This window comes from Oncorhynchus masou, chromosome 21 (assembly GCF_036934945.1).
Source record: "Oncorhynchus masou masou isolate Uvic2021 chromosome 21, UVic_Omas_1.1, whole genome shotgun sequence".
In the NCBI taxonomy this organism is placed as follows: Eukaryota; Metazoa; Chordata; class Actinopteri; order Salmoniformes; family Salmonidae; genus Oncorhynchus; species Oncorhynchus masou.
Window position 1 is genome coordinate 19,554,024 of NC_088232.1, and position 14,259 is coordinate 19,568,282.

The following is a 14,259-nucleotide window of genomic DNA, read 5'->3' on the forward strand; positions in this document are numbered from 1 at the left end:
AGAGCGTGTAATAGTAACTAAAGGCTGGGCACCTCCTATCGGGCAAACAAATACGCAATGTACAAATGTATTATTAGAGAATATTGGGCGCGGCCACGCTCATGATTCATAATACACGTGCACTAGCGCTTTAAAGCCCACGCTCGTTCACATAGCGAGCTGTTGCGAGGGGGATAGGATCGTGAACGCGCGGGCAAGCAGGCAGATCATCAGAGAAGAGTAGCTAACACGTCACGGATCTGTAGCGATCGAGAGAGAGAGAGAGAGAGAGAGAGAGAGATGCTGAGGTGACAGCGAGAGAGAAGGAGAAAAGGGACGATTAGATAAAACTCATAATCCCTGCTGCTAAATTCACATGTGTGCGTGTGAACATCAGCTGCAGAATCAACACCACATGGATAACGCACCCACTATGGAATTCCACTCGATGTCTCAACATTCCATCAAGACAAACATAAAGGATTTGTAGTAACCACACCCGGCTTCTTTCGGATCAAGGATTGGAGCGGCTAAGGTATGGACACCGCTGCTATGCAATCGGATGACACTGACAACTAGTGAACATTAGTTGATGTCAACATACAGGGATAGAGAAGGCCATATTAGCTACATTTTAAACGGACTGATGGAGTATAGCGTCGCTGCCAAGGTCGTTCCATAGCTAGATGCAGTACGATTATATTCTAGAACGCAACGCTTTCCCCATAGCTAAATCAATGCAAAGAGGCACTCAAGCATAGCCCGTGTGTACGCTGTGCGAGTACGCGCAATCGTAAATCCACTAGGCTAGCTAATTACGCAGCTTCGCTATGCAACAACAGGCGCGGAGGTGGCACATTGCAACCACCAATTAGCCAGTAACATAGTCATTGCATTGTAACAGCTGCTTGTAAAGTCATGCGCATTTCTATTGTGTATTGACCACATGCCTTTCATGGGAGGGGGAGAGGAGATGTACAGCAAGCTACAATCCACATGCAAATACATTTTTCATATCAGCTTTGTCAGTCAGGTAGTACAGTACTGAATTCATAGCTTGACATGGTGTGGAAAAGATGTTATCCATGACATGATTATTATGCCACCTGATTCAAGATCCAGAACAAGTTAGTTGAGAAGAATATCTTTTATCAACAGTACAGGCGAACATTACAACACAGAGAGGCATACAAACAATCAGTACCTACTTTATTCAGTCATTGATCAACACAGTAGGCTACATGCGCTGTTGTAAGGTTCTGATATTGAGAGAGACGACCCCAACATCATTCCCTACTATCATGCACACTCACTCTGTACTGTAGCATCATTCTTTGGGTGGAGATGGAACAGGCCTGGCCGGGGATGGAGCAGGGCTTACCCATCCCATCCCCATGCTGGCAAAGCTCCAGGGCTTTAAACAGAGAGATGACTGAACAACCAGGCCCGTGGCAGTGGCAGCAGCTCGGGAATCAGACACTCACTCCTTTCATCTCCAGAGGAGGCCGTCGCAAATGGCACCCTTTTCCCTACGTAGTCCACTGCTTTTGACCAAAGCACGGGCTCTATATAAGTAATAGGTTGGAAGGTGTCTCTGGTCCACTGGGTCATGCTGAGGCTGCTGCAACACCCTCTAACAGGAGGGGGACTGCTCAGAGTCATAGGAATGGAAGCAGGCCTATCCAACAGATATCCATCTGTCATTTCATCATTACTGCTCTATTACTGTGTCATGTAGTCTTCCAGTTCTCCGGAGAGCAGTGCAGCAGGCAGCACATTTCAATAGTTCAATTGCCATGGAGTCAGGCAGCATGATTCACGGCGAGATTGAGATGGGTGTCAAAGATTTATGATGACTGGTCTAATACCAAATCTCTGCAACCAATGTGTTATTCTGATTCATGATTTGCATTGAGAAGTGTCAGGACAGCAGTGTTTTGTTGATCAGTGAGTCACACAAATATGTCTCAAATGGCAGCCTATACCCTATAGGCTATGGTGCACTACTTTTGCAAAAGTGGTGCACTTAAAAGGGAGTAGGGTGCCATTTTGGATTCATTCCACAACCATGTGGACCAGCCACCTGCTGGCTGAGTGGAATGGTTCTGGACTGGCTCTGAGGCAGCAGGATGCTTTCTGGCCCTGTATTCATAAACCATCTCAAAGAAGGAGTGCTGATCTAGGATCAGGTTTTCCCTATCCAGATCATTATGATCTGAAAGTCAAGACTGATCCTAGATCAGCACTCTGAGATGCATTATAAATACAAATAGTATTTTGTATAGTGCTTTATGAACACTTTGAGGTGATTCTGTAAAATGAAAAGCGCTTTACAAATGTAATAAATGATTATTGGCCCAGATGGAGAGATTGAAGAGAGGATACTACTTCCACTGTACAAACTAGTGCTGTTTTTCTAACAGAAATGTATCGAACTCCATGGAGGGAGGAGATTGGAATAAAGCCTCTGTGTCCTTGAAATGTAGGCTACTGCAGAGTGCGTTGTATTGGTGGCTTCTCACACAGAGACAGGGAGGTTGGGCTTCCCTGACTGTGTGTAACTTTCCTGCCTCAGGGTTTTGGCGGAAGATGGATGTTTCTCATTTTGACCTTCAGACAGAGTTTCATTATGGGCTGCTGCTGCTGCTTCTGCACTGATTAGGCCTATATTCAGACAGGAATCCAGCCAATCTCTTAACATCACTCTTTTCCCAGACACGCTTATCTTTTCTCTACTGTCGCTACACCACACTAAATGCATGCTACTCTGCTGGTCTTATCTGGAACAACTTGAACTATCTTGTGTCCTTTAAAAAAAACAAACAACTGACATCCATGGAGTGGTGCTTTGACTTCATGACTGCTGCCCTCTGCAGTCTGAAGGAGAGGAGATGGGAGGGAGAGAGCGGGAGGAAGAGGGAGAGTGGGGGAGAGAGAGAGAGAGCGCTGCTGCTGAGCTAAGGCCACCGACTCCCAACGTGTCAACAGCATTGTGTCAGACGTCATGGTCTTGATTTCACTCTGATGTAGCGGCGTCTGTTCCTGTGCTGTACTGACGTTTCCCACCCCTGTCCCATTGCATCTTGGGAGTGCTCCTGTGCTGGGGAGACACTGACACTGATGTCATGTCCTGTAACCAAAGAATGCTCTGCGCCCTTGTTGCATAATGCTGGAGCAGCCTACTTGTTCCACACGCTGAATGCTGAAGGAAAGTTCTCATCACTGTGGTAGAGACCAGAAGTTAGAGCAGCCTTAAAGGGCAGTAAATAGCAGGAGGCAGCAAAATAGTGTCCAGTTTATTAACAGTGAAAGGTTGTTCCAGGTGAATGACGACATCCAATGAATACTTACTTTATCTACAAAGGTATTAACAAAATGAACAGACTCTGAATATACAGTTTTGAATATAAATGGGAAACCTAAGCTTCAATCAGGCCTACTCCTCCGAACCAACTATAGCAGGTTGGTGGTATACCAGGCTGTGGACAGTCTCCCCACACAGGTGACATACCAGAGCTTAACTGAAGTTCACAGGTGACGACCCCTCCCTCTGGTCCATACCGTTAATCATGGAGCTCTTTTTACATAAATATGGAATTACATCATGTAACGGCATCTTCATTATACCCACATTTAGGCTCTTAAACATTCCTGGCTTATCCTCAAAGCAGGAATACTTTCAATTGAATGAATATAGATGCATTTCATAGCAATGGTTCTGCAGGCCAACAGGCGGCAAAACGTTTCGTGCAGTCGCTCACCCCGTGTGCGCTCCCATTACGCACAGACATGGCGGACAAGAAGTCATAGAGAGCCGAGACGCGAACTTCAAACACATTACAATATGGAAATAAACACTCTTCTTTCTCGTCAGTGCAGCGAGTGTTCATGTATCTCTGAACATCGCATGCACTTGGAAAATTGAAAAAGTGTCAAATACTGCATTTAAATATGAACCTGAAATGCCTCACAATGACTGCAGCTTCACCAAACATTTCCTCGACCCATAATTAGCCTTGCACACTGTAAATACTCATGATATTGGCAAAAGAGGAAAAGAACACCAGTATATACATTTAGGATACAGGAATTACTAGATATATGGGGAAACAATTAATTTAAGGTGAATTAAATAAATGAGCGTACGCGGCGAGAGCTGCCGAGTCAGCTTCGTCACAATCGCATAATGGGTGTGTGGAGCTGTGTGGTGGTGCTGTGGGCTCTCTCTCTCTCTCTCTCTCTCTCTCTCTCTCTCTCTCTCTCTCTCTCTCTCTCTCTCTCTCTCTCGAGAGAGAGAGAGAGAGAGAGAGAGAGAGAGAGAGAGAGAGAGAGCTTGCATGAGACAACTGGGAGCAGCAGTTGTGGCAGCTGCACTTAGGCCATGCAGCACAAAATAGGCTTAGTTAGCACAGGCTACTCCTCAACCCGGGAAGTCAACTTTCAATATCCGGGTTTCAGTCATAAGACCCATAGGCCCCTACTTCAGCTGTCCTCAGCATACCGCCTACACAGGCTCGTTGACATTCCTCCTGCATCCAGCACTTGACATCAACAACATATGAATACGTACTCTATGACATGCGCTGATGTACAAAGGGCTTTGAAAATCAATTTGATTTTGATGACGATATGACGCCCTTGTAGAGGGAAGCGGCAATCAAAGCTATGTCTGAAATGGCCGCAACGCTACGTTGACTGTGGTGGTGGTCTTCTGTGTGTCCCGCCTCTCTCCTGGCCTGTTGGTTAGGTTTCCACAAGGTCCTGATGCCCGGCACAATCTAATAAGGCCGGTCGTGGGTAGCAAGAGTCGCAGGGAAAGCCTAAAGGAAGCAGCAGTGAGTCCACCACCGGCGGAATGAGTGCTACAGCAACAGAGCAAGCCGACATCCTAACTGTGCTTGTCCTGGTCAAGGAACGATGGAAAGTGGTAAGTGTGTGTGTGTGTGTGTGTGTGTGTGTGTGTAAGCTTACGTCTGTGTGTCTCTCACCCTTAAGCTATGTCATGTTTTCACCCCCTCTGCAAGCACCAATTCCTCACAACAAGGCTATCTTTGTCCTCTAGGCGTTGCTTAAACGCTCCCCTATGTCCCTATCTTCTCCGTCTCATCTACTGTCCTGGACAGTCTGGGGTCAACTCCCTTTGTGTGCAGTGCACATGCAGCTTTCTGTCACGAAGTGGAGTGGAACTTAATATAGCAGCAGAGTGGCTATTTGTAGCCACTCTGTGTGCTTTTCTCAGTACTCAGGCCTTGGCCGTATCCCCCTGTCCTCTCCGCTCCACCAGGGCGTGGTGTGTGTGTGTGTGTGTGCTTGCTGGAGTTTGTGTGTGTGTGTGTGTATAGCTGGGACTGGGCCTGGGAGGAATACTAGGCAGTAACAAAGTACAACGCCATGGCTCCTCTTCCTGTGTATAGTACTGACTGAGATACTGATGTTACGTAACTCTGCCACTGCTAATCCATTTGAGATGAGCTGCTTCTGACACACACAATTGTGTGTGTGTGTGTAGGGGGTGGGGAAATGTGTGTGTAGGAGGTGGGGAAATGTGTGTATGTGTGGATACTGATAAGAGAGGGAGTAACATGTAAATTTGTCTGTGGTAATGGGAAGGAGGAAGTTTGGAAGAGGAAGGGTGATGGGAAGATTTGAAAAATAAAATAATGAAGCCTATGTTTTCCACATTATGACATGCTGGTTTGACTTGGGATGTGTGTGTAGGCAAAGAAGATTGGTGGCGGGGGCTTCGGGGAGATCTACGAGGCGTTGGACCTGCTGACCAGGGTCAGTGTTGCTCTGAAGGTGGAGTCGGCACTGCAGCCCAAACAGGTGCTCAAGATGGAGGTGGCTGTCCTCAAGAAACTCCAGGGTAAGACAGCAATTACCTGCACTTAACCTGCCCACCCTACACTAAACTCAACCACAACCCCCTGCCCTAAACTCAACCACAACCCCCTGCCCTAAACTCAACCACAACCCCCTGCCCTAAACTCAACCACAACCCCCTGCCCTAAACTCAACCACAACCCACTGCCCTGCCCTAAACTCAACCACAACCCCCTGCCCTGCCCTAAACTCAACCACAACCCCCTGCCCTGCCCTAAACTCAACCGCAACCCCCTGCCCTGCCCTAAACTCAACCGCAACCTCCTGCCCTGCCCTAAACTCAACCACAACCCCCTGCCCTAAACTCAACCACAACCCCCTGCCCTGCCCTAAACTCAACCACAACCCCCTGCCCTGCCCTAAACTCAACCACAACCCCCTGCCCTGCTCTAAACTCAACCACAACCCCCTGCTCTGCCCTAAACTCAACCACAACCCCCTGCCCTAAACTCAACCACAACCCCCTGCCCTGCCCTGAACTCAACCACAAGCCATCTGCCCTAAACTCAAACATAAGCCCCCTGTCCTAACCTCAACCACATACTCCCTGCTCAAAACTCAACCACCTCGGCCCTAAACTCAACCAGACCAGTAGTAATTTCAAAGTAGACATTCAACCTAATGTAATCTCAATAAATTGAATTTATATTTTCTTAAAGGTACATGCTCTATTTTATAAGGCAAGGTGATACTGACACTGAAGGATAATATGTAGAGATGGAGAGAGAGAAAACAAGGAAGTGTTGGCAGCGGGGATACAGGACACAGAGTGTAAAAGGGCATCACTACTGCTGTGTATAGGGGGCTCCCGAGTGGCGCAGCGGTCTAAGGCACTGCATCTCAGTGCTTGCGGCATCACGACAGACATCACTCGAATCCAGGCTGTATCACAATGGTCGTGATTGGGAGTCCACATTGGCCCAGCGTCGTCCGGGTTTGGCCGGTGTAGGCCGTCATTGTAAATAAGAATTTGTTCTTTAACTGACTTGCCTAGTTAAATAAGGTTACATTTCTAAATGTAAATGACCCTAGCCTGGCTTCAAATCAAACTCCTGATAAAATCCTTGTTCATAGCAGCAGATCCACTGACCAATTAGGAGAGGAGTTCCTTTGGGGGGCATTTTGTTTTCTTTTTCTTACTTCCTCTCTCTTCTCCCTGGCCTTCTTCCCCTCTGTCTGTCTTTCTGTTTCTCTCTCACTGCTCTCTTTTTTTTAATTTTCTTGTTTTCCCTCTCTTCCTTCTCCCTGCCCTTTTCCCCTCTCTGTCAGTTTTTTTTAGCTCGTTCCCGAAAATCAATGGTCTGAGAAGGATCATGTTTGCTTTCTAATGGTTGTGTGTCCGTGTGTGTGTGTGTGTGTGTGTATAATGGTAGTGTGCTAGAGGATTATGGTTCTATAGCGTCCTGAGGGAAAGAGGATGTAACTTGAAACGTGCTCAACTCGTCCCATTCTCCCATCCCCCAACATGTTTCCTCGAGACTCTTTTTCTCTACAGACATTGACTGAAAGGCTTAAAGGAAGCCTTTGTAGATTATTTTATGGGAGAAAAAACGTGTATGGTAGGCCTTCTCACACTTCTCGAGCATTTGTACGCCGTCAAATATAATGATGCCGGGAATGGGAGGAGGAAAAGGACGAGCGAGAGAGGGAAGATGTGGTCGAGAATGTAGTGAAAGATTGAGTGTACGGGTGAGTAAGAGTGGGGTCTGAAGGGCGTGGCCGGAGTCGGGCTGTGCGGCAGAGTCCCCTGAGACGTGCACGCACACACACACACCATAAATCAGCATGGGCCACGGGCAAGCTGTCAGAGGCGAGTTGTGGGCTGGTTGGGGGGGAGTGGAGCACATTGTATGGCCAGTAGAAATACAGTGGGGCAAAAAATTATTTAGTCAGCCACCAATTGTGCAAGTTCTCCCACTTAAAAAGATGAGAGGCCTGTAATTTTCATCATAGGTACACTTAAACAGTGTACCAGACGGTGTTGACAGACAAAATGAGGAAAAAAAATCCAGAAAATCACATTGTAGGATTTTTAATGAGTTTATTTGCAAATTATGGTGGAAAATAAGTATTTGGTCACCTACAAACAAGCAAGATTTCTGGCTCTCACAGACCTGTAACTTCTTCTTTAAGAGGCTCCTCTGTCCTCCACTTTTTACCTGTATTAGTGGCACCTGTTTTAACTTGTTATCAGTATAAAAGACACCTGTCCACAACCTCAAACAGTCACACACCAAACTCCACTATGGCCAAGACCAAAGAGCTGTCAAAGGACACCAGAAACAAGATTGTAGACCTGCACCAGGCTGGGAAGACTGAATCTGCAATAGGTAAGCAGCTTGGTTTGAAGAAATCAACTGTGGGAGCAATTATTAGGAAATGGAAGACATACAAGACCACTGATAATCACCCTCGATCTGGGGCTCCACGCAAGATCTCACCCCGTGGGGTCAAAATGATCACAAGAACGGTGAGCAAAAATCCCAGAACCACACGGGGGGACCTAGTAAATGACCTGCATAGAGCTGGGACGAAAGTAACAAAGCCTACCACCAGTAACACACTACTGGGGCGGCAGGGTAGCCTAGTGGTTAGAGCGTTGGACTAGTAACCGAAAGGTTGCAAGTTCGAATCCCCGAGCTGACAAGGTACAAATCTGTCGTTCTGCCCCTGAACAGGCAGTTAACCCACTGTTCCTAGGCTGTCATTGAAAATAAGAATTTGTTCTTAACTGACTTGCCTAGTAAAATAAAGGTAAAATAAAAAAACTACGCCGCCAGGGACTGCAGTGCCAGACGTGTCCCCCTGCTTAAGCCAGTACATGTCCAGGCCCATCTGAAGTTTGCTAGAGAGCATTTGGATGATCCAGAAGAAGATCCCAGTGTCATATGGTCAGATGAAACCAAAATATAACTTTTTGGTAAAAACTCAACTCGTCGTGTTTGGAGGACAAAGAATGCTGAGTTGCATCCAAAGAACACCATACCTACTGTGAAGCATGGGGGTGGAAACATCATGCTTTTCTGTAAAGGGACCAGGACGACTGATCCGTGTAAAGGAAAGAATGAATGGGGCCATGTATCGTGAGATTTTGAGTGAAAACCTCCTTCCATCAGCAAGGGCATTGAAGATGAAACGTGGCTGGGTCTTTCAGCATGACAATTTTTATTTTTTATTTTATTTTATTTCACCTTTATTTAACCAGGTAGGCAAGTTGAGAACAAGTTCTCATTAAAATTGCGACCTAGCCAGGATAAAGCAAAGCAGTTCGACACATACAACGACACAGAGTTACACATGGAGTAAAACAAACATACAGTCAATAATACAGTATAAACAAGTCTATATACGATGTGAGCAAATGAGGTGAGATAAGGAAGGTAAAGGCAAAAAAGGCCATGGTGGCAAAGTAAATACAATATAGCAAGTAAAACACTGGAATGGTAGATTTGCAATGGAAGAATGTGCAAAGTAGAAATAAAAATAATGGGGTGCAAAGGAGCAAAATAAATAAATAAATTAAATACAGTAGGGAAAGAGTTGTTTGGGTTAAAATATAGGTGGGCTATGTACAGGTGCAGTAATCTGTGAGCTGCTCTGACAGTTGGTGCTTATAGCTAGTGAGGGAGATAAGTGTTTCCAGTTTCAGAGATTTTTGTAGTTCGTTCCAGTCATTGGCAGCAGAGAACTGGAAGGAGAGGCGGCCAAAGAAAGAATTGGTTTTGGGGGTGACTAGAGAGATATACCTGCTGGAGCGTGTGCTACAGGTGGGAGATGCTATGGTGACCAGCAAGCTGAGATAAGGGGGGACTTTACCTAGCAGGGTCTTGTAGATGACATGGAGCCAGTGGGTTTGGCGACGAGTATGAAGCGAGGGCCAGCCAACGAGAGCATACAGGTCGCAATGGTGGGTAGTATATGGGGCTTTGGTGACAAAACGGATTGCACTGTGATAGACTGCATCCAATTTGTTGAGTAGGGTATTGGAGGCTATTTTGTAAATGACATCGCCAAAGTTGAGGATTGGTAGGATGGTCAGTTTTACAAGGGTATGTTTGGCAGCATGAGTGAAGGATGCTTTGTTGCGAAATAGGAAGCCAATTCTAGATTTAACTTTGGATTGGAGATGTTTGATATGGGTCTGGAAGGGGAGTTTACAGTCTAACCAGACACCTAAGTATTTGTAGTTGTCCACATATTCTAAGTCAGAGCCGTCCAGAGTAGTGATGTTGGACAGGCGGGCAGGTGCGGGTAGCGATCGGTTGAAGAGCATGCATTTAGTTTTACTTGTATTTAAGAGCAATTGGAGGCCACGGAAGGAGAGTTGTATGGCATTGATGGCAATGATCCCAAACACACCGCCCGGGCAACGACGGAGTAGCTTCGTAAGAAGCATTTCAAGATCCTGGAGTGGCCGAGCCAGTGTCCAGATCTCAACCCCATAGAAATCTTTGGAGGGACTTGAAAGTCTGCGTTGTCCAGCAACAGCCCCAAAACATCACTGCTCTAGAGGAGATCTGCGTGGAGGAATGGGACAAAATACCAGCAACAGTGTGTGAAAACCTTGTGAAGACTTACAGAAAACGTTTGACCTCTGTCATTGCCAACAAAGGGTATATAACAAAGTATTGAGATAAACTTTTGTTATTGATCAAATACTTATTTTCCACCATAATTTGCAAATAAATTCATTAAAAATCATACAATGTGATTTTCTGGATTTTTTTTCCCTCATTTTGTCTGTCATAGTTGAAGTGTACCTATGATGAAAATTACAGGCCTCTCTCATCTTTTTAAGTGGGAGAACTTGCACAATTGGTGGCTGACTAAATACTTTTTTGCCCCACTGTATACACGTGCTGTATCAGATTGAGGTTAGATGATGGTTAGATTAGATTATGCTTGATCGTTTTATCAAATCTATTCAATTTGAATTGTATTCCATTCTCCCTCAGGTAAAGACCACGTGTGTCGCTTTGTTGGGTGCGGCCGCAACGATCGCTTCAACTACGTGGTGATGGAGCTTCAGGGTCGTAACCTGGCCGACCTGCGGCGGAGTATGACGCGGGGCACCTTTACAATCAGCACCACCCTGAGACTGGGACGACAGATACTAGAAGCTATAGAGAGCATCCACTCTGTTGGCTTCCTGCACCGAGACATCAAACCGGTGAGACGGGGTCAGAGGTGTGGGGGGGCTGTTGCGGTGAACGTTTTACCTGCCACATCGGCAGTCATGACCGCAGTAAAATCCTAGGTGACTGCTGAGTCACGGTAATCTCCTCTTATGCACTCAGGACACATGTTGGTAGTACCCAACTCTCTAACGATCATCAGGTCACTAATGGCCTGGTACTCAGAGCTCTATTGTCCCTCTAACCACTCTGACATCAATGCAAATACAATTGAAAAATCACGTCAAACACTAATCATCAAAACAGTATGTGCTTTTAGAACTTACCTCACTGTGATTGATCACTTTGAAGAATGAAGTTCAACAACAGGTTGAAACTGAGTGGAAAACGTGGTCGTTGTGGATGTTGTGTTAAAGCCCAACGCAAGGAAATGGACAGCGCGTTCTAAGGTGATGATTCATTCAGAACACTCATATGCATATTAGAGCTTATGCGTACGTAATATGCATAGGCATACTGTATCTATGATCCCAAGCCCGTTAAAAAATGTAAATAATGATTGTGCTGTTATACAATGCATAGCCTACCGCATATTACACATGGCAGAAAAACATACAAAAAATACTGATTTTAAGATTTTGTTGGTACATCATTTATAGGACCTGTTTCAAATTATAACTTTTGTGCTCAACATAGCCACTTCATATGTGCACGCTCGCTCCGGGATGGGAAAAATATCCTTTCTATTTTATTCAGCTAAGTTTAATTCTATTCTTGTTACTATCAAATCATATAATATTGTCATGTGCTCCCTCTCTGGCCTTTAGGTCACCAGGCTGCTCGTTAGGGCGCACACCTGTCACCAGCGTTACGCACATAATGACACTCACCTGGACTCCATCACCTCCTTGATCACCTGCCCTTTATATCACTCTCTTTGGTTTCTTCCCCAGTCGTCATTGTTCCTGTTTCATGTCGGTGTGCTGTTCGTGTTTCTTGTTTTGTTCATTTATTTATTAAATGTATTCACTCCCTGAAATTGCTTCCCGACTCTCAGCGTACATCGGTACAAATATACAATAATGGCATGGGACTTATACAAATATCTAGTCTGCTAAATGAACAAGCCTACAGCCTAAGGCATGGAGCACAGCCAGATAACATACAGTAGACCAACTCATATTCTGTTCTTCTGAAATACATTCTCTTCATGTCGTAATCTTTCTTTAGACCTGCCTAAAATAGTTATTGTGAAGTTGTATTCTCAAATGATTTAATATGCTTTTTTTAAATGTAGATTTTTCCGGACGGTCTGCATCAGTGGCTTATATGCGGCTTGTATGTGTGGAGGCCTGGAGATGCTAAACATGTTCATGTTAATTAATGGTCCGTTACCATGAGACCGGCAGACTTTTGCATGGCAATAACTGGCTGCCAAAATGTCATGACCGCCACAGCCCTATGAGCGGGTATGACATTTTGGTATGAAGAGATGGATATCTGTGATAGTGAAGAGAATCAGTTGTTATTTAAATCCTTTCTCTCTTTCTTTATCTCACTACCTTCTTCTTTCCCCATTTCTCTTCTAGTCCAACTTTGCCATGGGCCGTTTCCCCAGTACCTGTAGGACCTGCTACATGCTGGACTTTGGTCTAGCTCGCCAGTTTACTAACTCCTGCCAAGAGGTCCGACCGGTAAGCGTCTGTGGTGTTGAGTGTGGTTAGACCCTGGGGGTCGGTTTTTCCGGACACAGATTAAGCCTAGTGCTAGACTAAAAAGCATGCTTAATGGAGAATCTCAATTGAAATAGCTTCTTTAGTCCAGGACTAGGTTTCTATCTATGTCCGGGAAACTGGCTGTGTCTGTTTGTTGAATGTGTGCTATTGTCATGTAAGATTCTTACTGTGTTAGTCGTCCAGCAGCTTGTGAAGTCTCTCTTTCTCCCCCAGCCACGACCAGTAGCAGGGTTCAGAGGTACAGTCCGCTACGCATCCGTCAATGCACACAAGAACAAGGAGATGGGTCGGCATGACGACCTGTGGTCTCTCTTCTACATGCTGGTGGAGTTCATGGTTGGCCAGTTGCCATGGAGAAAGATCAAAGACAAGGTAAGCATCTAGCTTGAACATTCCATCATGTACACCAACCAATCAGTAGTCTCTGAAACAATAGTCAGGCTACAGACGTACACGACTCGTAGTGGCAACATTACCTTTAGCGAAACACTAACTTATGTCACAGCTCTGACGTCACTGCATATGAATGTACTCGTGCTCCTGTGTGCATAGATAAAAATTGTAACATTTGTGAACCCTCCCCAGGAGCATGTAGGGAAGCTGAAGGACACCTATGACCACAGGCTCATGCTGAAACACCTGCCTGCTGAGTTCACTGTCTTCCTGGATCACATCTCTAACCTGGACTACTTCACCAAACCAGACTATCAGGTAACTGTGTGGGCGGGTGGTAGCATGACATATCTCTCTCCCTGAGCCTACTGCATGTGTGTGTATACAGTACCTGTATCTTTTAACTGTTTAGAACTAAGCACTGTGTTAGTTCCATGAGTGTCAATATACAGGAAGTCACAGTTAGGGCCGTTGCGGTGACCGTAATACAGCCGCGCCGGTGGTCACGAGTCGTGAAGGCAGTGAAATTCCACGTGACCGTTTAGTAACGGTAATTAGTCTTCTCCAAGCTCTGATGCTGCTGGTGATTGTTAGTAGCCTACCAAATGTGGTAACTGTGGCACTCTATTGTCCTTCTAATCACTCTGACATCAATGCAAATGTCTTTGAAAATCGAATCAAACACTTCATGAGCTGATGTAGCGCAACATTTCAAAAGGTTATGTAGTTGCGTGAGATAACAGAGTGATGGCTTCTACTTAAGAGGAGGATTAGTTTTCTATAGGCTAGGCCTACTGTATTTATTTATTTTATTACTTTCCTAATATTAAGCACACTGCATCTCTTTACAACAGGAGTATAGCCTACCTGACTGGCATGAAAATCAACCACGGGGAAAAGCGTCCTTCATTCGCTATTTAAGTGCATAGATGACATGTATTTTTTCCCTACTGTCCCTGTTTCAAGACAGGTGTACGATACTGGTCCATTCTAAATCAAAACAAATGTCACACACTTATTATTTAGTGTATGTAAAGACAAGATTAAATCAAGAATAGTCTGATGGGTGACAATATTAGCCCATCACTTGTGAATGATATTTTTTCACTTGTGAATGATATTTTTTCACTTGT

The 14,259-nt window shown here is 45.3% G+C and overlaps 1 protein-coding gene across 2 annotated transcripts in view; it reads left to right on the forward strand.

Annotated features, from left to right (window-relative positions):
- The first annotated feature begins 177 nt into the window (after window positions 1–177).
- LOC135507930 (tau-tubulin kinase 2-like) overlaps window positions 178–14,259 on the forward strand; it is a 35,028-nt gene continuing 20,946 nt past the window's right edge. For both annotated transcript variants that reach the window (XM_064927732.1, XM_064927733.1), the window contains exons 1-7: window positions 178–514; window positions 4,727–4,906; window positions 5,698–5,845; window positions 10,818–11,032; window positions 12,587–12,691; window positions 12,947–13,105; window positions 13,319–13,444. In XM_064927732.1, the coding sequence (XP_064783804.1) occupies window positions 4,835–4,906; window positions 5,698–5,845; window positions 10,818–11,032; window positions 12,587–12,691; window positions 12,947–13,105; window positions 13,319–13,444 (825 nt within the window). In that variant the 5' untranslated portion in view covers window positions 178–514; window positions 4,727–4,834. The remainder of the gene's footprint in view (window positions 515–4,726; window positions 4,907–5,697; window positions 5,846–10,817; window positions 11,033–12,586; window positions 12,692–12,946; window positions 13,106–13,318; window positions 13,445–14,259) is intronic.